Genomic DNA, 25,994 nt, shown 5'->3' with positions numbered 1-25,994 from the left:
CACCCGATGACTTCCACACGTGTGTACATGAGAAAGGCAAAACCCAATATTCTTCACTGGACAAACTACACGTTTCTTTTATTCACATACATATAACCAATATTAACTGTGGGTCAGGCAAAGTTTAGTGTTACTGACCTGCTTTTGATTTCTCCACTTGCTGGGACAGATGGTCCTGTTGAACTCTCTGCTGGGGGGCTCTGGGCCAGAGGGGAAGAGCGTTTCTCCTCCTCTGGCGCCTCAGTGGTCTCCACTTCCACAGTCTCCACTGGCTGGATTTGTGTTTCTGTGGAAATAAACAACAAAACCAAGAAATTAGTTAGTCAAATATCTACTAATAACTTATCATGGTTTACAAATATACATATTAAGACATACCAATACTATTGCAGGTTAATTGCACTGAAGTCAGATTTGAGGTCAAAACCTCAAGCATTGATTACAGCTAACCCACAAGTGAGGCACAGAAAACAAACATTTCTCAAGTAGTAATGCTTATTCACAAGTCATGTCAAGACTGACAATATCCCGTGTTCATTACCATTACATAATGACTCAATTCAAAAAACCTGAAAAACTGTATTATTACTTAAAAGTAACATTTAACTAGGTCAATGCAGCAAACATTCAGTGACATCATGTGGAATTTCACACTGACAATTTAAAGATCTCTACATCTAAATAGCTTAACAATTAAGACAGTTAAAGAGTTGTGCAGGAAACTAGATAACAGTTTTTGACATTAATATTCAAATATTTTTTACATACACTCACGTTTCAATAAAGAACAATATTAACAAAAGGTTATTTCTGTAATTTATTTAAAAGTAAAACTATGTTCATCTATTGTACAGCTTATGCACTCAACACTTGGTCAGGGCACCTTCTGCTTGAATTCCAGAATCAATGCGGTGACATAGAGGCGATCAGCCTTTGACACAGCTTAAGTGTTTAGGAAGCCCAGGGTACTCTGATAGCAGCCTTTAGCTCATCTGCATTATTGGGGCTGGTTTCCTCCTTTTGACTTTAATCTGGACAATCAAGCACGGTGGCTTTTGGCAGCATGGGTATACACCAAGCCCTGCCAAGAAATTAAATGAGCAGCTCCACAGAGCTTGTCTGCAGAGGGAAGAATGAATTTTTCTAAATTTCCTAGTAGACGGCTGAGTTTGACTTTGGACTCGATTAATCACAGTAGGCCAACACCAACAGATAACATGGCATCCCAAATCACTGATCCAATCCTTTGTCTTTTTAGCCTGGTTAAGACATTTCTGGTTCTGTCTGTGGATCAGGAGTAGCTTAACACATGGAATGTGAGATTTGTGGCCCATGTCCTGAATACGTCTATGTGGTGCCTCTTAAATCTCTGACTCAAGCCAAACTCACTCTCTTGTGAATCTCCCACAAACATTTAAATAGCCTCTCCTTCATGATCCCCTTAAGCATGCAGTCATTACTGTTGCTTATGGACCATTTTTTTCCTTCCACCCAACTTTCTATTACTATGAGGGTTTCCCAGTGTGTATTATAAGCCTGGTGGGCTGCCAAGCTATAACTGCCAGGCTAAGCGTTGCTTGATTTTATTTTATTTTTTTAAAGAAAATACACCAGGACTTGCTGTGATTCCAAATAAAAAAAATGTGTTCCTTAAAGCTGTAGCAGCCAAAACAAATAGTCTCTGTAGCGCTTATTAAAAACTCAACAGTCAGAAAATGGAAAAGCTTGGTCTCATAAATTCAATCTCCCTGTTTGTCCCTCTGTATCCAGCAGGGAGATGCAAAGTGCAGCGGGTCTAGCTCATCATGCAGGGCCGGTCCAAGGTTGTATGGGACCTTGAGGAGAATTTGATCTAGGGGCCCCTCTTCCTGCTAAGAACATCAGCACCTATAACAGCATTTCAATGTGGATTTAGTGAAATCTGGGAGGGAGGGGATCTAGTTTAATTGGTTGAGCTTAAAAGCAATCACTGATAATTGTTATTTAATGGAAACCCTGCCTATGCTGGCATCAAGCACTCTGAACAGCCAGCATCCAGAGCAAAATCCATCTGTGGCTTAGTGTGGAAGGGGTAAATTTTGAGAAACTGAATTTAGGGTATTCATAAACTGCATTAAAACATAGCAGAAATAAATGTTAGAAATACATCATTGAATAAAAAAAACCTCTATAATGCATTTCACTTTCTAATAAATGTACTTTTTCAAATATATTCTTATTTATTACATCACTGTAGTTCTTGATTTTTTTAAAGCCCACAGACAGAAAAGAAAAAAAGAAAACAACTGTTTTGTTTGCTAAATAAAAAATGACTGTGGTTTGAGGTAAAACAAAAGACAAGCCAGTTCACAGATTCAGAATTTCCCAATATCTCAGGCACAGAACAGCGAAGCACTAAGATGTATGAGAATGGAAGGCCTGGTCATGTGATGTGATGTACACATAAAAAAGCACATAAATGGGTCTGAGGAGACTGATGGGATTTTAAAAAGCTTTTAGAGGGCATTAGCCTTGGGCTCTTTCCCACTGCACCTCAATGCCAATCTCAGAGCAAGAGGAATGATGGAAGTGGAGAGAGAAGAAAAAATGCACACCCAAAGCAGCATCGCAGTTCCATTTAAACCCTTTCAATTATAGCCCTAAAGACAACGCATGGGGTGCTAAGAAAAAGCTCTCACTCATAGTTCTCACCCCTCACCACAGTACTGGTGAGGGGACTCTGCTACCTTTACTGACACACTTTTTGATGCACTCTTGGCAAAGGGCTGCCTGGATGTAGAAGCTTATTAAAACCAATGTGTGCATAATAGATCAAGAAGGGGGACTACAAAGTCTTACCTGCATCCTGAGGGTCTGTGGTCTCCGTTATCTCTGTACCATCCATGCTGTCCTCCTCATCCACAACAACCCTTCCCCTGGTGCGACCCCTACAGCAAGGAAGAGACAACAAACAAACAGAGGAAATCAAAAGGGGAAAGAAAAGAAAAACAAAGGTTGGCTAATAAAGTGAAGCTGATGGTGTGGTTATGAATTAGTTAAATATAGCCACAGTTTCCAAGGTGATTTAATGGAGGCAATAGAGCCCAGGGCAAAGCAGAGACTGAGTAGTGACAGGGGATGCAATAGTTATCATCAACATGAACAAGATACAAACCACCACTGAAAGTATCCACATAAAATATTTCCAGCAGCACAGTGGAAACTTGTGAGAATCAAAAGATGCCTTTATGCATAATCCACAGCTAGTTATAAACAGAATTATTCTATTAATTTATAATGTACTGCACCCAAGATACAACCACAAATACGACAAAGCTGGGTAGGCAAAAAGATAGTAATGTGTGTGTGTTTAAAACACACATTAAAATGCACGAGTGTGGGCATGAGTGTGATTAAAATACACACTCATGGAGTTCTTATTTATGAACAGATATAAAGCAAGTCACAAGTGTTTCAAAAAAATATTTCTACAGAAAAACGTTTTGAATTCTAGTTATTGAGATAACAAAAACGTCATCAAATACATTTTGCAAAGGCTTTTGCTCAAGGTGCCGTTTTAGAACCTTTCTAGTTCAGTCATTTGGCAGTAAATAATCAGGCTTTCAATAAAGGCACTTGATCCATTTGATCACTGGTCTTACATTTCAAATTCAAAGCAAAAAAGTGCTGCATTGTAATAGTCGCCCCAAAAAACTGACTAACTTGCCTTCCTTCACAACAAACTTGACTAATTAATATAAGGTAAAAGCTAACTATTCTGGTAACTGATGGTGATTGACACTTGAACAATATCAATAGAACTTATGTTCAATAACATGTTCAATAATTTCAGCCACAAGTGGCTTCTCCTCTGAAGAGGCCCCATTAAGTTCTTTTTATAGGAATAGCCACATTTTGGTAGGCTTAAAGTAAAACCCATACACTTTGCACTTTGAGATGATGAATTGAGGAATGATCTGTAAGACGTTCAAAGTTTTAAACTTTCCCACAACTTCATATCCCTGAGGTGTCTGCTGTTCCATGGTCTTCATGATGATGTTGGCACAATAACATTCTCTAACAATTCTCTGGGGCTTAGCAGAACAGACGCATCTACGCTATGATTGAGGATGTTTCATACCCAATAATACGGTAGGTTCGACTAGGGACCAAAATTCCAACATTTGATACATTTTCAGACATTGCTGTTTGCTTTCACACTGTACCGTTTCAAACTAATGTAACCTTTTGCAAAACCTGTTTGTCTTCCTCGCCTGTGGTAGCGGTGTATCTCTGAAGGAAATGACACAAAAACCTCTGAAGAAGAGAATAAGAGCAACGTCCTTCCTCACAAAATGTAAACAAAATTAGAGTGCCATCATTTTTTAAGATTTCACTTTTGTAAAAGACTACAAACCGTTTCTCCCACTAACGCTAGACAAACGGCTTTGTTTTGTTTTGATTTGACCAGAATGCCCTGCGCTATAGTTACCTTCCTGCTTTGGGAACGGTCTCTTCACATATGAACTCGAACCGCATCGGAGTTCACTTCAACTGAACCCAAATGAACTGAATTTTCTAGGCAAACAAACTAGAGTTTAACTAAAGCGGACTAAACAGGGCTGGTGTGAATACACCCTTAGTTTACACATGGGTGGACTATATTTAAGAACCAGGTCACTTTTGAAGGCAATTACTTGACCTAAGATTTATTTAGAGGTAGACAACTAAAAGGAGGGTGAATAAAATACACAGCACATTTAAAGAGATTTATTTATGAACATTTTCCAAAACTAATTTACTAACTGTACACTACTTTGTGTTGATCAAGGAAAGTAACATAACAGATTACTCTGGTCGTAGTGTAATTGAAAGTGAAAAAACAAAAAAAAGAATAGGTAGGTGTATATTAGTCAACAATACAGCACTACAGTTTGCATATTAGATTTTAACACACTAACACACTTCTTAATAAACAGTACAAATACCCTCAGCAACTACCACCAAAGAATCAGCCAAGCTAATTCTGGGAACACCATTTATGGTAAAGGTGAGAATACTGAGACGACAATTATAAATACAACACTAAAAACCATCCACTGTTAGCATGATATATGGGGAGAGCCAAAACAGTCCAAGTGAAAGGAATGTTTCTTATGTGCTCAGGAAGATACGCAGAATTAAGAGAAAGAAAAGACTGGGGGTGGTGGGGTAATCTTCAGTGCCACTGGAGAGAAAAATCACAAATGGCTATACGCCAAATCAACCCCTCCCTCTAAATGACTTCCATGGGAAGCAAACCTTAATCACAAAAATGACAGAAGGAGCCTCAAGGAAACTTTGTCTGAAAACATAATTACCAAAAAGCTTGAGTCATACCACTGAAAATGAATATCTTGGTGAGGTTGAAACTCCCATTGTTCTGAAAAAATAAAATAAAAATTACACACAGACAAGTCATTTAGCCCCTGTTGAGAGGCTCGTTTAGCCTTCTGTGACCTTTAAAGCACAATGCTTTCCCCAACATAAACACACCAGTCAACTTTATTTCATTACAATGTTCTTGTATATTACAATTTCTTTCCAGTTTTATTGTAGATTTAGTTAAAATTATTTCAAACATTTACTGTAGAACCACTAATAGGAAACTATGATAAACAAGATTTTAGTATTTTAATGTTGATATAGGGATCTTAAAATTCATTGTAACACAGACAGAACATCTTTCCTGCCCACAACCATCACCAATTACAAAATCTCTTTAATTAATGAGTTATAACATTTAATTTTCTTTTTGGATCAATAAAGTATTTTTGAATTTAAATTGACAAATTTATTTCTATGGCATATTTCTATGGCAGTGAAAGATATTAGAGGGGAAATACTATTTATTTTCCAGGCCCAGAGAACCATTTCATAGCACAATCAATTTCCTATTTTACTTTCAGTCGTTACAAAATTAAGAAAATTGACTTTATAAATTAACACCTTGAAATTGGGCCTCTCTCTTAAAAAAAAACAAATAAATAAATAAAGAGACAGAGGCCCTTCAGAAAGTCATCACAACAGCGCTCCTATATTAACCCTTTATTAACTTTTTAAACCAGAGTTTAACTGAGATATAGCTCCTTAATGAGCTCAGCAGATGCACAGTTCCACCAGGTGTTTGCCAATTGCTGCTGGATAGTCTGAAGGAGCTGAGTGGGAGAGTCGTGAGAGAGGACAAGAAGTTTGGGTTGGAAACTGCAGTTCGGAGGAGGAGCTTCATCCTCAAATGTTGTGCTAGGTCTTCCCCAAGCTGAATGGCTGACACGAGAGATTAAAGGATTTCTCAAACATGCATGAAAGATTCTAGGCAACACTCCATATTTCTGATGAGGGAATAACATTATAACATGATGTAAAGCTCAAAAAGGTCAATTTTATATAATACTGCCCCTTTAAAAAGTTAATTAAATTTTTGTCAGAATATACATGGCAATTTCATCCAAAGTACTGCATGTGACAGACATGCATAAATTTAGAAATTCAAGAAGGGGGCAAATACTTTTTCACACCACTGTATGCCAGTGGTAATATTACAACAAATATAAATACTGGTTATCAGCACACCAGCAGTATTAATATTGGGTATCAATATCAGACTTAATTTGCACATCAGGGCATGTGTAATTTAAAGAGTGCTCAGAGTCAACCTTTGTGATAGTAAAATATTGAAGGCTAAAATGACGTAAGTTATACAGGCTACAAATGAGAAAATATGTATACATTTGTTTTATCGTCTTCTGCCAACCATATACAAAAATATCCACCTTATTGATAACTGTGACTTAAGGTGGCAAAAACAAAATGTAAAGCAAGAAGCCTCAGAACCTTTTATAAAATTTGTTTCATATTTTACTGGCTGTTGAGTAGAAACATTTAGATTCCAGTTGTAATTTCTGAGAACAAGTCTATATAGCTTTGTATTTCACAAACTGAGGATGTCACATTAGCTCTTAAAAGTAATTATTTTAGGTCCATCTTTAAAGAAAACTAGATAAATTTTCCTTCATGAAATTTTTTTTTAAGTGCAACTATTACAACTCTTTAAGGCCTGCTTACAATGGTGCGCTGGTGGAGGGATTCAACATGGGGCTTATAACAGAATGACATTCCTTATAAGACAACCCCCCCCCAAATAAAAAAAAACATCTAGCTTCATAACAAGAAATAACACCACTATTGGCTTTGAGCAATAAAGGCGTATTAAAAAAATAAATAAATGAACTCAAAATCACAATATAGTCATGGTAAAAACAAACAATGACTAGACCCTGCTGTAGTAACAACTTGTCAGAGGTTCATAAAAGAAAAGTGAAAAATCATGATCTTCTAGATCTTAACATTTGATGCTATAATTGTGTATATATGTCCAAATATTTATGGATTAAATTGCCATCTTTTTAATATAGCCTCTGTGTTTTTCCATTTTGCACACCGCTCACAAATCCTCCTTAGTTTTTATCGGATGTAATCTGCATGGATTTTAATTGCAAATTAACTCAATACAAATTTTGCCACATAAAAGAAAAAAAAAAAAAACAGTACAGTATGCCATAACGTAGTAAACTGTGGTTATATTTTTATATTTTTACATAGTCTCCCACACAACATTCAGCTGTAATTATATGTAACTACACTGGAAGCATCAGATTTCAGTGTTCAGACTGCCAGTTATTTCACTGAAAAACACTCAGGACTAGGGCTCAATCCTATATCGTGCACAAATCCCCCCCACCCTCCCCACAGTCCCACCACAGGGAGAGAAAAAAAAAGGTGAAAATAATGCTGTGGTAAGTAGTCCCAGCAAGCACAGTGCTGCCTGGAAAACCAGACCAGGATCATGCTGCTCTGAAATGGACCGGTCAGCAGATGAAGCGTGGGCAAATCGAGTAATTTCCAACAACCAGGTTTATGAGAACAATATCCAACATCCTCCTTGTTACATATTGTACATTTTAAAATGTGACGTGAGTTTCCTAACTGCAGATAAATGGCTTTGAGATAAGATCAAAATCTAATGCTCCACATGACCACAAGGTTTAGACAATGGAAGGTTGGACAGACGTGAACATTGAACTGAATGTGCCTCCAACTAAGATAGCAACAGTGATCATTAAAAATGGAACTGAAGCAAGTACATATTTGCTGAATGACAATTTATTTTCAGATGATCAAGATCAAGCAATTTAACTCTGTTTAAAGTTGTCTTTCCACTAGCCATTGACACATCATCTGCATGCTTACAGATTAAGCAATCCATTGGGAACAGGGTATTAAGATTGATTGAGAGGACAGACTTAGGAGTTAAGAAGCTAGACAGCATCATTTTACAGAGCAGTCCTAGTCCATAGTGTGCGCTATGATAGTCAGACTGAGACATAACACCCTACCAGTACCCCATGAAAAGCATTTAAACTGGAATTACTGGAAATAAAGGAGCTACAACTTTTCACATAAAGTTTTATGAACTCATATTTACACATTCTTGATACCATTCAAATCATCCAATCACAGAAAAAGCTTCACATTTTCTGCAGTAAAGTATATTTGCTTTCAAAATTCATATCACAAGCATATCCAGAGTGTGTCAAAATGTGTTGACCTGCCAAAGATCGATATGAATTTTTGAAAGCTTCTTCCAAAGCTACCTATTTTATCCCATTACAAACTTATGCAACCCATAAGTGCAATACGATATATCTTTATTGTCAGATCAAGCCTGAAATTTGAAGTGCTGCATATCTGTCAAAAAAGGTTAACCAAGACTTAATGGAAAACATTGTCCAGAAGAAAATTTCCTCTATTATCTCTATTATTATTTCCAATAGGAAACAGGAAAGGGAAAAAATGAGAGTAACTACATAGCTATATAAAACATAGGTCAATCTGAACTAGAATCTATTCCAACAATACTTTATCCACACTAATTGGGAGACTTCCAGGCATGCAACCAAAATTAACCACCAACTGAACAAAATTGACACTACTGGTAAACTCCTTTTCCATTTGACACAGCGGCTCCATCATTTTGATGAGAAAGCCATTTCTTAAGAGGATCTAAACATAAAGTTACTTCTTTGAACACTGGTAGTACAATAGACACCTACTTTTTCTTGCTTTTAGCAGTTGATAGGGGTGGTAGTTGTGGTAGGACGGCGGCCGCAGCAGCATCCTTGCGCGGCCTGCCACGTGGTCGCTTGTCTGCATTGGCAGGACTTCCTGTGGACGTGGTCCCTACGCTGCTGGATGACGGCGAGGGTCCCTGGTCAGAGGTCTCCACAGTTTTATCCTCTGATGACATTCTGAAACAATAAGAAGTAAAGTTGGTTTTAAAAATTGGAAAGTGGAAGCTAACATACTATATAATTAGACCTAATTCTACTTAGGTCTAAATATACTACTTGAAAATCACTGGAATTTCAAATAGTATGTAAGAAAATAGCAAGACAAGATAAATCTATTCACACAGATCTATTCATACAAGCCTCAATATACTAAAGCAAAGCAATGTTTTTGGCACTGTGTGGAAAATACATACCACACAATACCCCAAAAGCCAACGAACCAGGTAGCATTACCTCTGTATAATTTTTCACCACCAGAAATTTTAATGTTACTTTGAGGATGCAAAAAACTGTGAATACTTTTTAATGAATGTCGTAAAACATTAGATTTGGTTCATGCTTTTACACTAATCTCAAACATGCAATTAAGGCCTTAAAGTAGATGCACTTAAGCATAATGGTAGAGTGTAAATGATTGGCATTAAAAGACATTGTGTAAAAGTCAACATAATTAGGCAGTTTTCATCACCACTGCAACATCATTTTACTAGAGATGCACCAGCTGGCAACTAAAATCTGACAATTTTAGGCTTCATCAGCTCCAACAGATCCCTGGCCTGACAAGTGAAAATTACAGAAGTAATTCAGGCTCACAGTAACAACAATATTTGGGGTGGATGTTCTTACAGTTGGAGGAACCAAACTTTTTTCAATTCTTGTGAAAATAAAAGTCACAGTAAGCACAGGTGTATGAAGGTTTTTAGAAAAAACGGCATGATGCATGTTGAGACATGTTTGTGGTTCCTTCAGGCTGTGAGTGAGTGTAAAACTAAAGGTAGATAACAAGAAGGGTGAATGGCAAACCTAAAAGCAGTTCTGTTTTACCTTTTTGATTCTTTGAAAAAACTATAGATAAAATTATTTTTAAACAGATGTCAGAGACAGACTTATTTTATTGCTGTTGCAGAAAGACAATAGTGAAATTGGCAACGAAATGGGTCTCAAGGGTCATTTATGGTGACCCTTGAGAAAAAACCCCAGAAAAATCACAGGTGTGCCTATAAATACATACAAACAATGCATTGCTAAATGTGTATAACGTAGCTTTGTCAGACCGTCTTAGTCGGGGAAATTATTGGTGTTGAGCAATATGATGGCCAATGGGAGGTACCTATTTCTGAGTCTGGCTGTTCTACAGCGGATGCTGCGGAAACTCCTGCCAGATGCCAACTAGATGAACAAACCAAGGAGAGGGTGGGTGGAATCGGAGAGGATCTGGTGAGCTCTGGCTAAGCAGCATCTGTGTGCAATGTTCTGGATGGCGGGGAGTGGAGTCCCAATGATCTTCTCCGTTGTCCAAAACCACTCTTCGCTTTCAGTATGTCGCGCTTTTTGACTTAATAAATATTTATCTAGATTAAAACATCTGAAAACCTATACACATAAAGCTAGCAGTAGTAAAAAAACCAAAATATAAAAGCTTCACCACAGAGAACAAGCTGCACCAATTAGACTATTACTATATTGTTTAAGTTTCAGCGTTGATTCCTCATTAAACGAGGTCTTGCTAATATATTTAATAGATTTTAATCTCAGTTTTTTTTTTTACTTGGATAAATTAATAATACCTCCTAGTTTGCTGTATAACAATTTCTTATTTTCTGAGGAATCTGGTCTAGCCATTTCTGGTTTAATATCCAAGAGCTATAACATATTATAACTAATGCATGCAAACTTTGTTTTAATTCAACTATGAAATGTAACAAACATTGGCTATAAAACAAACAAACAAAAAAAAAACATTCCGAGGGTTTATTAATTAAAAGGTAGTAGTTTTAAGACCATCAAAACATGAAGGGACTTTTCCCAGTTGGTGGAAATGCATTTATCCCTAAAACCAAAGAACGGTGAACCAGTTCCTGCATGTATTCTACACCTCAGTGACAATTATCTGTTCAACAACATAACCTTGCCTAAAAAGGGTCACGCAACAAGATTCTGACTCTAAAAATAGCATCAAATCTATAACAATAGGAGTGAAAAAAGAAAATAACCAAGGTGTTGCAGTGGTCCAGTCAAAGTCCAGGACTAAACCAGACAGGAATGCTGTGACTGGATGTCCAGGAGGCTGTGAATAAACAAACTCAATGAACTGAGGCAACACTGTCGAGACAAATGGGCTTGACAATGGAAACTTCAACAAGAATGTGAAAGTGAAGATCATAAAGTTGATTCCATAAGCTGCTAAATCATAGGATGTGCATCTTTTTTTTTCTTTTTATAGTAAAATCTATCAAGTGAATGGATGTACATGCTTGAATTTTAAGATTAAAGTGTATATGTGGGGTATCCCTTCCCAAAGGCAGACAAAATTACACTAATTTAAACATCCATATGCAGATTAGACAACATTTTGAACATTTATGGTGACCCTTGAAGCAATTAGTTTCTCTGATCTATACAGTTATTTACATTTCTTACCTACAGCTCTTTAGGTGACCTCACAGATCTCCGGTCAGATTTACTTCTGAATTTTAACGAGGCAATTAAAACCTTCAAATGTCCTCTCATGAAGCAATTTCGCTGTTGAATTTGGCTCATGTTTGGCCCGCAAGATGATGCAAAATAAAATCAATGTTCAACTTCTGCTTTATATAAATAATCAAGATCTACCTAAACAAAGGTGATCCCAAAAGATGACATGCTACCACAATATTTTACTGTGGGCTTGGTGCACTTCCAGTGATGTTCAGTGTTTTTGTGCCACACCATTTGGAATAGACAGTTCCCACAATATGTCACTCCTACATCCGGGTGCTCTGTCGCCATCTTGATAGTACGGAAGTAGCTCTCCACCTCATTGGTCGCACATAAGAGGACCGCAATGGTTGGAGATTGTTGGATTCAAGGGCGTAAAAACAAGTGTGATAAAACAGTATACAGAAGTTTTAATTACATCCCAGGAAGACGAGCAAATTCTCTGTTACTAAGCATCGAATGTCAACTAGTGTGGCTGGGTAATATACGGAGGGAACAACAGCCATCTAATACAGTCAGTGTACTGAACAGATTTCTGTAAAAACGTATTTTGGAGGCAAACCTGCAGAAGTGTAAGACAGATCCATAAAATCTAAATGTGGGGGCGTGCCGTGGTGGCGTAGGGGTTAGCGCGACCCGTATTTGGAGGCCTTGAGTCCTCGACGCGGCAGTCGCGGGTTCGACTCCTGGACCCGACGACATTTGCCGCATGTCTTCCCCCCTCTCCTTCCCCGTTTCCTGTCAGCCTACTATCATATAAGGGACACTAGAGCCCACAAAAGACCCCCTGGAGGGGTTAAAAAATAAATAAAAATCTAAATGTGCAAATATACATTTCTTCTTGTTTAACACCAGCACTTGAACAGAAAAAAAACTACTGCTGTACTTCAGCATGTACTTTGATATATGCAATTACTGCTTATTTCACCATATTTGCAATCATGTAATGTTAATAAAACAGTACTTGCTTAAATTTACATTCCAGTTGTTAATTATAAAGTGTCACATATAGCAGGTGGTAGAGAAGGAGGCAGCAGACTGCACATGATGGTTGATACTCAGGCCTTCTGCTTGTTATTAATGTTTTGTTAGAGGTTTCTGGTGCTTCAACTGACAATGTGCACAGTAGAAACAGACTTTTGGGAAATGGATCAACTTTATGCTCTTAAAGATGGAGTATGTAACATTTACATATTTTGGAAACCGTCACCATGTGACCTTGTGGTAGTATGGTATGAGATAGAAAATCTGTGAAAAATCTAGCTTCTCTGCTTTCTCCCAGTGCTAACTGGAATCAACCAATCAGAGCCAGGAGGTGGATCTAAGCGCTGTCAACCACAATCAACCACATAGTCAGAACTTCTTGCTAATCCTTTAGTGCTTTCTTTTTAATTTCTCTAAAATTCCCAATCTAGAAAAATAGCTTTTCTGCAGGACACATTTGAGTTTTTAGAATGTCTCTTTATGTCACTATTATTTTCTCTACTTTTTAAATTCTTGATGGCTGCTTTCACAATGCCATAATATTTACGTAATGCAGTATACATTTTTAGTAACTTTTACTGTACAATACAATTATTTTTGATGCTTTGCAACCTTTAAATAAAGAATGCATATGAGCTAAAACCATACTAGGAGATGATTTTTATTTTTTTTTTGATTAGGCTAAAAACATTTTACTATTACGGTACTTACAGCTCAAGACTCGAAGAGTGAAAGTCTGGGACTTAACAGTTCAACAAATATTTCATTACCCATGTTATTCTTTTTATTTCTGTCTTTTCCCTTGAAATCTACTCTATATCATAAATAGTGAGTTTTCAAATGATTTATAGAACATGTAAGGTTTAAAAAACTGGCATTTCAAACACTTTGAGTAAATGTATACTGTATTAGAAATATGTACTATTCAAAATAATTCACATGATTTTTGTGATGATTACCAGAGCTGTTTATATAGTGACATTCAGATATACTGTAGGTCCATGATATGCAATTAGTTATTCTGTAGCAAATTTGTCCTAAGTCTTCAAACATCCCACAGGCAGCAATGATGGCCAGGCCTGTGTGACCTTTAAAAACCAACCAACCAAACAGAAGAAATTTCTTAAACCTACTTAATTTTAATCATGCTTAAATAATAAGTGTATGTTCATCTGCATGCAGTCTTCAGCTGACTTTTTTATTATTCTGAAATATGAATGAGGCTAATGTCTTGAAGGTTGGTAATGCAACAAAGTTTTGTTCAGCATGAAAAAAAATGGGCAGCTTCGAATGTTTAATACTTATTTTAGCTATTTAAAGAACATTTAAAATGAAAATGTGCATTTCAGGAGTATGCAATGTTACATTAGTCGACATTAACCTGTGTTTCACAAGAGACTGTTGATAAGTTTGGAGCCCAGTTGTTCAGTCAGTTTGCTATAAAGTCCCATATGTACGGAAGAGGATTAGGGCCACCGAAAAAAAAAGAATTCTGACTTTAAAGACAGAATTCCGAGATTAAAGCCAGAAAGTCAGAATTCTGAGATTAAAGTCAGAATTCTGAGATTAAAGTCAGAATTCTGAGATTAAAGTCAGAATTCTGAGTTTTCTGATGAAGTTGGGGTTTTTTAATACACTATTATTCTCCCATATATTTTAACCTTATGTTTGCATTTGTTTGTTACTATAATCTAAATTGTAAGTTTACAGTGATGCGCACAATGGCTTTCTTAAAAAAGGACATTACACTTTGAGGAATATCAATTTTCAGAAATCACCTTTCAAATTAGGCCAAGTGTATGACGCATCCTGGCATCATGTGTGAAACGCTTAAGAGACAAAATTATGTTGGTTGACCTCTTGTCTTAGAGAGGTCAACAAAAGTAGCCAGAGCAGAAGTTTATAAAAGAAAGTTCAGGCAGCTAAAGGACATACTGACCAAAGTCAACTTTGCACCAATTGGCACTTTATGATCAGTTGACTTTAAATTTTACCATTACATAATTAGGATCAAATTACACTATCGGGGTGCTGTGGAGGCACAGGAGTAAAGTACAACCCAAATATGGAGGCCTTAGTCCTCGACACAGACGACAAAGATTTGAGTCTCGGCCTGATGACCTTTGCCACATGTCTTCCCCCTCTCTCATTACCATTAGCCTTTCCTGTCTAACCACTCTCAAATAAAGGCCGGCTGAGGAAAAAAAAAAAAAAAAAACGTTAAAAAAATTTGCACTGTAGATAACTGGATCAGAATGCAACTATATGGACAATGTTAGAATTAGATTAGTTAACATTAATTTTAAAGTAAAACTAATTCCATAACTGAATATGATCAGGATCATATTCTGATCATATGTACTGCTCATAAGTACTGCTATCTTACAGTACTTACAGTAGAAGTTCTGTAAGATAGAATTTGGTGCTATAGATTCATGGAATTAAACTACACATTTAGGTTTTGAGTACGGTACATTCAATTCATTTTACAAAACAGACAATGTAATCTTGTCAATCTGTGCTGTAGTCCAAACTAATATTACTTTTGACATTAATAAAGCCAAACTTGGCCTAAAATAAAATTTTCTAAAGCATTAACATTATAAACGTAACACTGTTGCTAAGGCAGTGTTACTTTATGTCCCAAATATAATAAGATATACAGAAACGACTCTGAAATGGAATCGTCTGGAATTCATGTTTACTTTGTCATGTAGTCGGCCTGGTGGAGTCTCATGTCCACACCAGACATTTCTTATTTTGCCACAGAAACTGACGAGTTAAAGTAAAAGTGCTATTTATTTAGCATTATTTATTTTTCATAAGTAGCATAATGTTGGGTGGGGAAAGGTAAGGGTAAGTCTGCTACAGGAGAGACTGGTCCACAAAATAATGATGGCACCTCAAGGTGAGGACGGCATGTGAAAATAGAGATACTGTTTTATCTCTTTATAGGACTATCATATCACTGTGTGTAGTAAATACATACATTTTACTTACAGAATTGAATTACTTAATATAAAGATTTATCTGAAATGTTTTAAATGCAACTAATTTTGTTGAAGTACAGCTTCCCTACTAGTTTGCTAAAAACGATCTGAGGCCCGATTCAATATGTTGCCAAAGATACAGTCAGTGCAATAAAATGGGGGAAAAAAAACAAAGTTGCCTGCACTGAAATGAAGGTGGTTTCAAAAAAACCTGATTACAAGACCGACCTTCTGGGTGCAAACAGAATCACTACAGAGTAACATGTTCTTTATTGCACAGCACAGTATTGTAAATTTTCTCAAATATCTTTATTGAAACCATTTATTCATTTTTCAGATCACCAAAGGACATAGTGCAACTAGTTACAAAAATGCTTTATTAGCTGTTAAATGCCCAAGGACAGAGCTGACTGAATATTTTGACTTTTTTGTTTACTGTGAACATGGTTTAATCAAAGTACTTGGAACCATTTCCAGGGTTAACCAAAAAAATAACAAAAAGAACACATTTAAAAAAAATACTGGTCTTTGCATATTATCATCCTTTTAATACAACAATGTGCTTCAAACTTCTGCCAAACCACATTTTCTCAAAAAATTTTATTCTTTTTACGAAAGTTGATCCAATAACTAGCACATACCAAACAAGATTGTTTTTACTAAAGAGCAATTACATATAAAAAAGACCAAAGTTTTAGGTTGAGTCATAAAGCAATATTTTATTTAAATGTTTCACTATTTAAACACATCAGCTGTGATGCATTCTCTGATGTCATTGCTGGAGACAGAAAGTACACAGAAGAAAAATGCTACATGAACTATGAAAATGTAATATCTCCAGATTAAAGTATTTGTGCATTGTAAATATATAAATATAAAGAATAAGCAACCAATACACACAAGTCAGACAGGAGAAATGTGTACAAATTTGACTGCTACTGTCCACCAAATCATTTTGTGAAAAATGGGGTCTGTTTCCAAAACAACGCGAACAATAAAGGGCTACTGCCACAAAAAATATTTTTCTCATAATGGTGAAACCACAACAAATTCAATCTTTGCTACTATTTTGTACTATTTTGAAAGAAAACTTAAAGCTCAATTTTCATCACTGTTTTAAACTTTATTCTGACAAGACTCCCTTTTTTTATCCCTTTTTTTACTTTAAGGCATCTGAAGGTGCTGTGGCAAAAAGTGTTGTGAATTGATGCATTACAATTACAAAAGTACACAAAGGTTTTAAAAGAGGTACGATTTAAATGCCTTAAGTATTTTGAAGATATTGTTCCAATGGTTTAGTCTTTTTTTAACAAATATAGGGGTGATCGGAGTTTTCACTATGTGGAGAATGGAATAACAGTGCTACCCTTGCCCCACCTGTTGCTGCACAGCTATGAAAGAAACAGTGAAGTTGTAGAAACAAATAGAGGGACACCCATCACCTTCCTTTAATGGAATGCCATTTTCATACAAGATGGTTGGTTTGCTGGCTACCGGAAGAGCTAGCCACATTAATAACCCAACCATTTATAGCTCTGCAACTCTACTACTATCCAGCACAATAAGCACTTGAAAACTCATTTGATGTTATAGATTTCTGTTTAAATAACGCATTATTATAAAACTGGTACTTTTACCAAAAGCAGTCATTTAATTACAGTCTCATTTCTACATCAATGGCAAAAATATTTCAAGGTACAGGTCATTTGCCCTTTAGCTATTTCATACAGATGCATTTTGATTGTTTTATACCCAACTTTTTGTGGGGGTATTAAATGTAGCAGTCTAAAACGGGACGCTCCATACCACCTGTACACGAGTTTGTACAACACAGGGGTCCTTTTTGTACCCACTTCGACAACTAAGGATTTCAAGCGATTTTCTACAATCTACATAATGGAAAAGTAATTATCTGACAGCAATAAATATTCTCTAGTAGCTTGAGGCCACTTGGAGCTATTTTGGTTAGATATGGGATTATAATCTGTCATATTTCATAAGTGTCGACTAACCCAACAGAAATCAGAACCAAAATAAATGGAAATTGCATATCATAAAAGGTGCTCAGGAAAAGTACTGAATATAGGCAAGTTACATTATACGTGGGATTTGAATATTTTTATGACCACTAAAATGAATACGTTTCAGATATTTTTCATTGTGTTTTACAGCTAACAAAAATGTAATTTCTCTGGAAACTTTAATATGGAAGATTAGTGTCAATCTACAGCTCTGCTGAAGTTTTAAGGAAGCCCAGCATTCTTTAATGTCAGCTAGCACTTCTTCAACACCAGCAGATCACCAAATCATCACAGAGTTTAAAAACTATACACTGGACCTCAGGCAAAATGGATTCTGAGCCTCCCTTCCTTCAGACTCTGGGATCACGAATTTCAACTGAAATTATAATAAAAAATTGCTCTTTATTTTCATCTGAAAAGAATGACTTTGGGCCACTTTGCAACAACTCAGGTCTTTTTCTCCTTCGTTCAGATAAGACTCTTTCTGAAGCTGAATGCAACAATTTCTTGATTGGAATGTAGGATACGTCCTGAAAATGTTGGCGTGTGCTGGCTGAACCTCTCCAAAACTTCTGTCTCAAGGTTGTGCAATATTTTCTACCAAACTTTTTCTCTTCAATTTAACTTTCCAATAAGCTAGTATACAATAAAATATAAAATACAGCACTCTGAACAGACAACTTCTTTGGCAATTATCTTTTGTGGCTTACCATCTATAGACATGGTGTCAGTGAAAGTGAGCTGGACAACTGTTGGGTCAGCAGTCTTCCGCATGATTACGTAGGCTATGACATAACATTTTTGTATTAAAGACATTTTTTTAAATTGATTTTAATATTCCAGTATTCTGAGTAGCTATAATTTTGAGGTTTAATTAGCTTTAAGCCTTTATAATCAAACCTAATATAAATAAATGGTTAAAATAGTCTGCGTGTAACATACCAGTTTCTTTTTTAATAGAATTACTAGAACAAATTAACTTTTCAAGTATATTCGTATTTGCTGATATGCACTTATAGGCATTCAATAATTAAGACAATGTAGAAAATTGATGAAATGACAATATGTGGATATGAAATGAGATTATAAACGGATGAATGGGACAAAATCACGCAGAACTAAACATTAGAGAAAACAAATTTTTATTGACATCACGTCATAATAATGAGAAGTGTTGAAAGAGCAATTATTACACAGCCAAAGCATCTTTCACAGCTGGATTTGCCTCTACTACTCGCCTAGACCAGTGGCCAAACTCTACGAAATATTTTTACCTGAGATTTGCTATGGTATAATATGCATATTACAAAATTATTGACATGGACATGTTTTAAGAAACAGGTGGTTACTACCCGGCGAGGCACTGTATGGAGACAGTTCTCAAAAATGGTAGGATTACAGATATTTTCGAGTGCAAGTCTAGACAAAAAAACAACACTAGATGTGAACATTCCGACATGCACTGGTGGGACATGCAATGCATAGCTTTTTTTTTTGAGCGGTTATGGGCAGCAGGGGTGCAAATTAAAACATGCTAACGTTAGCTTTTGTTAACCCACATCTTGGGCACAAAGCAGCTGCACAGGAGCTAACTACAGCTAGAGCTAGCCTGTTGTGTGGGAACTCTGTCGCCTTTCCTCGGTCATACAGACTAAACAGACACTGACATCGACCAAATTTAACTAAAATTGCAAAAGTATAAACTGATCCACCATGTCTTAGCCGCCCATACACAGCTGATTGGATTTAGCTTCAGGAAGACAACTCTGAAAAGAGGCTAAAGGAGCAAACAGGTTACCAGTGGATGAAGATAGTTCACCAACTCATCCGAACTACAACCCACAACAAAACATTTCATACCAACGCGTTTTTCTTTATCTCTGAATAGGACGGGAAACACAACATGTAACTTTTTTTCATATAATCAACGACCAATCGAAAACAAGGCAATGATCCGGAATTGTGCCCAGCACACAAAGGCTCGGTCTATTCAATGGAACGGAACTGTTCCAAAGAACTACAATGCCCCTCTAAAAGTGAAAATGCTACATTACACAACGACGCTAAATCTGATTTCTACTTCTCTTAGACAACTTGGGATTGTTGTGTGTGGTTGTTCATGTATTACACTGTGTGAAACGGAATAAACCCCCATTTTCGGTTTATATAGCACCAATGAACCTTTCCATTTAACGTTCCGTTCAATAGTCTGAGTCATGAAAAGCCGAGGCGGCGACAAATCCCCCCTCCTCCCCTCCATCAGACTGGAGGATGATGATGTTGGCTCAGACTCACTTCAAAAAGGTAAAATTCATTACAGAAATCAAGCCAACAGCGATAGGAAAGAAAGTTCAGATTACATCTTACCTTCCAGTCCTATGGACAGAGAATTATCCTCTTCATGTCCCAAAATACTGGGGGGATGAAACGTCGTACTTTTATTTGCCAGCAAGCTAGCGAGCTAATGGAGCTAGCTAGCCTCTCTCCAATGAAACAACACTGCAGTTCTCAAAAATGCACAGCACATATCATTATATCCCAGCGTTGCAATGGTATTCCCAACTTTGCCCATTTGATGGAAAAGCAGCTGATGTAAATCCAAAGGAAAAGCACTTCGCTGGCTCGCTCATTTGCGGGGGATCACTTTCCTTTCTCCAATGACAGCTGTCGAGTTCGGGTTATAATACAGCTAGTTGCTGTTAGCCACCCAAGTCTACGGCCAGCAGCAATTTCTCCACCAACATACAAAACGCCCTCAAATCCGAAATTCAGGCTGCCCTATGAGCCAGCTTCCCGTAAACTTCAAATGCGAATCCTCGGGGAAAGTATGGCTGCGGCTGAAGCAAATGTTGGGTACGGACCGCTGGCTTGGCAACTGGTTCTATTTTCTTCAGCTGCGACAAGCTGCGGGACCAAGCGGCCAGTTAGAAGACTCTCGTAACCAGCCTGCCACGCAGTAACAACCGGCTCCAAAAATGTGCAAAAACAAACATTGGCTTCCCTAAAAATGACACTCAGTCTGCCACACGGACCGAGTAGAAATATCAGCAATAAACATGACAAAACCAAGTTGAAGATGACGCTTCGGTGTACTCTATAACGGTGGCCATATCTAATGATAAGTGGCACCGAAGCACAGCCTCCCTAGGCTCCCAACAAAATAGACCCACCTCGTCCAAGCAGAACTACACCGGACGATTATTTTTAGATCGATTTAAATGGTCAAAAAATACGCATTTAAAATATTTAGCAAATGTATTCATCTATCGATAAGACGAGACAGCAAATAATAGGAAGCAGACCGTTTCACAATTTCTTCAAAATACTCTCTGACCCTGCGGAGTGATATGGGCATTTAGTAAATAAAATAATGGCATGGGAAAACATGAAAAGACGGATTGTGGATTTCACTCTTATTGGAACTGGACTCCGAATAGTTAACGCTCCAGCTCATGCAAAAATATTCCAGCAGCAGCTGCCAGAAGTGAATCCAACTGTCGGCATTGGTGATTACAATAAAACACGAAGGGGCTGTTTTTGTCGCGACAAACATGGACGTTTAAATCACGAACAAATTGGGGTTCAGCTTGCTCCCTTGTGCCTTTTCTTCCTCTCTGTCCCCTCTACACACCCAACCCCCATTCACACACTTACACATACACATACACGCACATACACAGCAGGCATTGCATTGCAAGTAAAGGTAGCTTGCAACCAGGCAGACATATATAGGCTGTATATTCTGTACATGCAGGGGTTAACTTTCGTAAAAGTCCCCAGGGGTTGGCTTTCAGCTGCACATAATATGAGCAAGAGCGGAGGGTGTTGTTTATTTACGTTCATTTTACTCTTTTTATGGGCTCCTCACAACCTCACATACCTCTTTTTTGAGTCACGCCAGAAGAAAAGAATATTATAAATACAAAAATACACAATTTGTTTTAGCGTTGAGCTTAGGCATCTTTTGGCCAAACTAAGAGCTCCCCCTACTGGGTAATACAAGGTAGTTGAATAACATCTTCAGGCGCAGTGCTTCATAGAATCATTCCACTCAACTTTTCAAAAGATTTTGCCTTGGTAAAAAAAAAAAGTGCAAACTGATGCCTTACAAGAACACTCACGATATGAGTGGCAGAAAATTACCACTGTACATGTCCCTGAACATCATGCTGTGGAGATAGATTTTTTTCAGAATGGACAAGGAAGGTGGTCAGAGTTAGAGAGGATGTATGGAGACAGCACAAGGTAATCCCGAAAGAAAAACATTTGCAGAATTTTACAGGCAGTGAAATACTTGAGACTGTGTTTGAGGTTCACCTTTTCATAGGACCAGAACCGTCAATGCATAGCCAAAGCTACAATCGTGTAGTTGATCAAAGCATACTTCTGTGTTACAATGACCAAGTCAAAGTTCAGACTTACATTTTACAATGCACGACAAACTTTTCAGTAAAAAGAAAGAAACAGCTTTTTTTCTTCAAAATTGTACACTACTTTGCATTGGTCATGTTGTGGATTTTTTTCTTTAACAAAGAGTGAGGAAATACTGTTTCAAAACCCAAAGAACCAAAGAAAAAATATATTCTTAATCAGTATTTATTCGAAGGCTTTGCAGCGTTCGAAGTCTCTGCTCACTGATCGCAGTCAGGAGAAAGAGCCTCGAGCAGAACACAGCTTACAGTTTTATAGGGAGAGTTTCATTCCATTCACATAGTTTGATAATCTACTTGGTTTACAGAACAGATAGCAAACACACGTATCTTCTTTCACTAGGGGAGTCAAGCACGTCATGAGGGTGCATAGAAGAAACAATTTAATAACTTTATTGAAATAGCAAGGCCCGAGAAGTAGCTTCATGAGCACGTGCATTACACAAGTATCATTATACTGTTATGCATTGTTTTACTCATAATCATGTAGTAGTCTTAAGATTTTCCACTACAGTCACATTATGAAAATACTCAAATATATTGGAGCTTGGGGCAACTGGCAAGTTTATCATATTTTCAAAATATGAAAAAGTTCAGGTAGACATGTACACCTTTATAACTTTTATAATAAATGCAAGTAAATAAATAAATAACATTATTTCACTAGCTTCTTCAACTATAGATTAAATACAATTAGCAAGAACAGTTGGTAACACTGTTGCCTTGCAGCAAGCAGGTCCTGGATTCGATTCCCAGCCTGGGGTCTTTCTGCATGGAGTTTGCATGTTCTCCCTGTGAATACGTGGGTTTTCTCCAGCTTCCTCCTATGGCCCAAAAACATGACTGTAAGGTTAATTGGTTTCTCATTGGTTTCTAATTGGTGTGCATGCATGGTTGTTTGTTCTGTCTGTCTCTGTGTTGCCCTGCGATGGACTGACGACCTGTCCAGGGTGTAAGCCGCCTCTTGCCCGAAATGTCTTGCTAGGCACCAGCACCTCTCCTTACCCCACTAGGGACAAAGGTGTAAGAAGATGGATGGATGTTACAATTTTTAGAGAAAGAAGCAAGCCTCATTTGCTATAAAGAAATAATATGCGCTTGCTATAAATTCTTCTAATAAGACTAAGATTTCAGTTCAGTGAACTATTTAATGTCGATTTATAAAAAAAAAAAATGTTTCATGACACTCCACAGTCAGAGGAAAATTACTTGTTGGGCCATTGACTTTGCAGCAACCCCTCATATTGAGCATACCTATAACAAAATAGTGTTTGTGTGTGTGTGGGTGTGTGGGTGTCAGACTCTATTAGTCACATCCGCAAGTTGCTGGTCACCAGTGTTTCTTGACTCTGGACATACTGGTCTCACTTTCTGAGTTATGATATGTGTGGTAGTGTGTGTTTACACCACTAACAACCACTGAGTTAATTATTCAGTCTGCACTGAATAAAATAGAAATAGTCTTTGTTGGCCCTCAATGGGGAAAGTCAGCAGCAAAGTCACAAGCCAAAGGAAGTATACATTTTCAATGTGTATGATGTAAAAGCTAAGAATTAAAGCTCTGCTACTTATGTATAAGTAAGTCACACTTTTATGTGTCAAATAAACAAACAAATTTGAATATAACACAAAGATAGCTTGAGTAACTACAAAATGCATTTTTACAATAATTGTATTTATTAAGAAAACAAAGTTGTCCAAATAAGAATAAAAACAGAAATGTCCTTTATTGTACCACAGGGATTATTTCTGGTGCAAAAACAGCAAATTGGCGGGCACTCAAAGCATACAGATTCACGCGAAGATAATAATATAAGATATATAAAAGCAAGATAAAGAGTAGCCGTATGTGGAAAATTGCACCATAAAATTTTGTGCAGTTATTAAAAGTAGCAAACTCTGTTCTAAAGGAATGTGCAACTGAGTAGGGTCATTAAAAATGCACAAAATGGCAAAGTTTGATACTGAGCTTGTTTAAATACTAAAAAGGAAGATTGGGAAACTACAATTCTGATTCAAAGTTTGAAGGAGGATAGACCAATAAAAGCAGTGAAATTCTCCTTTAAATCCAAATGGGATATATGACGTAAAATATCAAATGTAATTGTATATAAATATAGCTTCAAATATGTTCTAATTTCTAAACCAACACACTGAACACTTTTTTTGTATATATTTAGAGTGCAGTTTGGGTTCACAACAGACAGAGGGCAGTATGACTCTACTTTGTACCACTGTTGAAACAGAAGCTATATCACATTACTCTTTGCTATGTAATACGAAAAATTAAGCCAGGCAGTTTCCTGTCCAGGTCTAAGATCCTGGTCTAAAAAAAGAAATAAGCAGTGGATAGTATGTACACTTTTTTTCGTATTTGAGAGGCATGTGTGCAAATATTTGTGACATTTTAAAGACTTAAATTGTGCAGTCTTAATTAGAAGCTAGTAAAGACCAGTGATGTTAAAAATAATTTGCTTTTACTGAGCTGTATTTCAGTAATTTCAATTGCTGGTTGAAATTCAGGTGCCCAAAAGAGTTTGTACTCTTTTAGTCAATTTAAGCAATTGTTCATGTTTGAAATATAACAGGCAAGCAAATTTTGCTTTCAAAAACAAGTCCCTTCAGTTCAGTATGCTAAAGCACAATCACAATCATTACACCCAGGTACAGTAGGTAGACACTCAAGCAGCTCTTTCCAAGCTATTGAGACTAATTGATGCCCTTTGGCCATCAGCAGTAAGGACATTTTTAAAAGAATACAGTGACTGAGCGATTAAAAGAAATACTTTGTGAGGATAGTGGCCCACATTTTTGTGGCCTTGCAAGTCACCATGTGGGTGTAAAGTTTTAAAATGCACTGACTCATTCATTGGCGGGTGTTCATGGACAGTTCTAGATAAGGGTCAGCAGGGGCCTAAGCCCCTGTAGCGTTGCTCCTGGCCTCTGCTGTAGCCCTATGTGCTGAAGAGATTATGGCAAATCAATTTCTTATGATGATATGTGGTGACAGAAATCATAACTAATTGGACCAATTTCATTTTGTACCTTCACAGTTGTATCTTAACAAGGATAAAAAAAACAACAACAACAAAAAAACACTTTTAGATCTGAAACCTGCAGAACTGGCTCACTTAATATATTAAAGGAAGAGATATTGTCGTGTTTTAGTCTTTTCCTTTTTTTGTTCTGTGTCCCCATGAAAATGTATTTAGACTGCATGCATTAGTTTGACTAGAGACAATCCAAAATAAAGCTATCATAATTCCACTCTATAAGAAAGGATGGTTTAAAGGCATCAGTAAAAGCACATAATTAATACAGCATTACATACAGGATGAGAGAATGAAAGTCTCTAAGTGGACTGCACAAAAATGTAACAAACAGAAAGAGTAGCATCTTGAAAGAGTATCTGCCCTTAAACAAGAAAGAAAATTCTGCTAATATTAGATTCATAAACCACAGATTGTTTTCCATGTTCATGTTTCTCTATAATGGGTGTGTTTTAGAGATGTAATACTAATGGTACTCAAGGTAGGGTAAAAGGCAGTTGCAGAATAAAAGGCCAGCTGCCTGCTAAACAGATGATAATATAATAAAGGAGTCAAGAAACATGAAACCAGATGCTGGTTGAGCTCTTTGTGAGTAGAGGAACATGTATTGTTCAATTCCATCTTTATGGTCATATTTAATAAATCTGTAAATATACTGTATGTACTTATGAGG

The 25,994-nt window shown here is 36.9% G+C and overlaps 1 protein-coding gene across 7 annotated transcripts in view; it reads right to left on the bottom strand.

Moving 5' to 3' along the window:
• Positions 1-20,969, bottom strand: part of kmt2cb (lysine (K)-specific methyltransferase 2Cb) — a 76,810-nt gene extending 55,841 nt beyond the window's left edge. For 5 of the 7 annotated variants that reach the window (XM_032564714.1, XM_032564717.1, XM_032564719.1 and 2 more), the window contains exons 1-4: positions 20,209-20,969; positions 9,132-9,326; positions 2,839-2,927; positions 139-286 (exon numbers count right to left, since the gene is read on the bottom strand). In XM_032564714.1, coding sequence (XP_032420605.1) covers positions 139-286; positions 2,839-2,927; positions 9,132-9,325 — 431 coding nt within the window. In that variant the 5' untranslated portion in view covers position 9,326; positions 20,209-20,969. The remainder of the gene's footprint in view (positions 1-138; positions 287-2,838; positions 2,928-9,131; positions 9,327-20,208) is intronic. The other 2 variants (XM_032564721.1, XM_032564720.1) reach the window with 1 other exon arrangement.
• Positions 20,970-25,994: the final 5,025 nt, after the last annotated feature.

Source organism: Xiphophorus hellerii, chromosome 6, assembly GCF_003331165.1.
Source record: "Xiphophorus hellerii strain 12219 chromosome 6, Xiphophorus_hellerii-4.1, whole genome shotgun sequence".
Lineage (NCBI taxonomy): Eukaryota > Metazoa > Chordata > Actinopteri > Cyprinodontiformes > Poeciliidae > Xiphophorus > Xiphophorus hellerii.
Note: the sequence above shows the minus strand (reverse complement) of the source record. Positions and strands in the feature narration are given on the sequence as shown.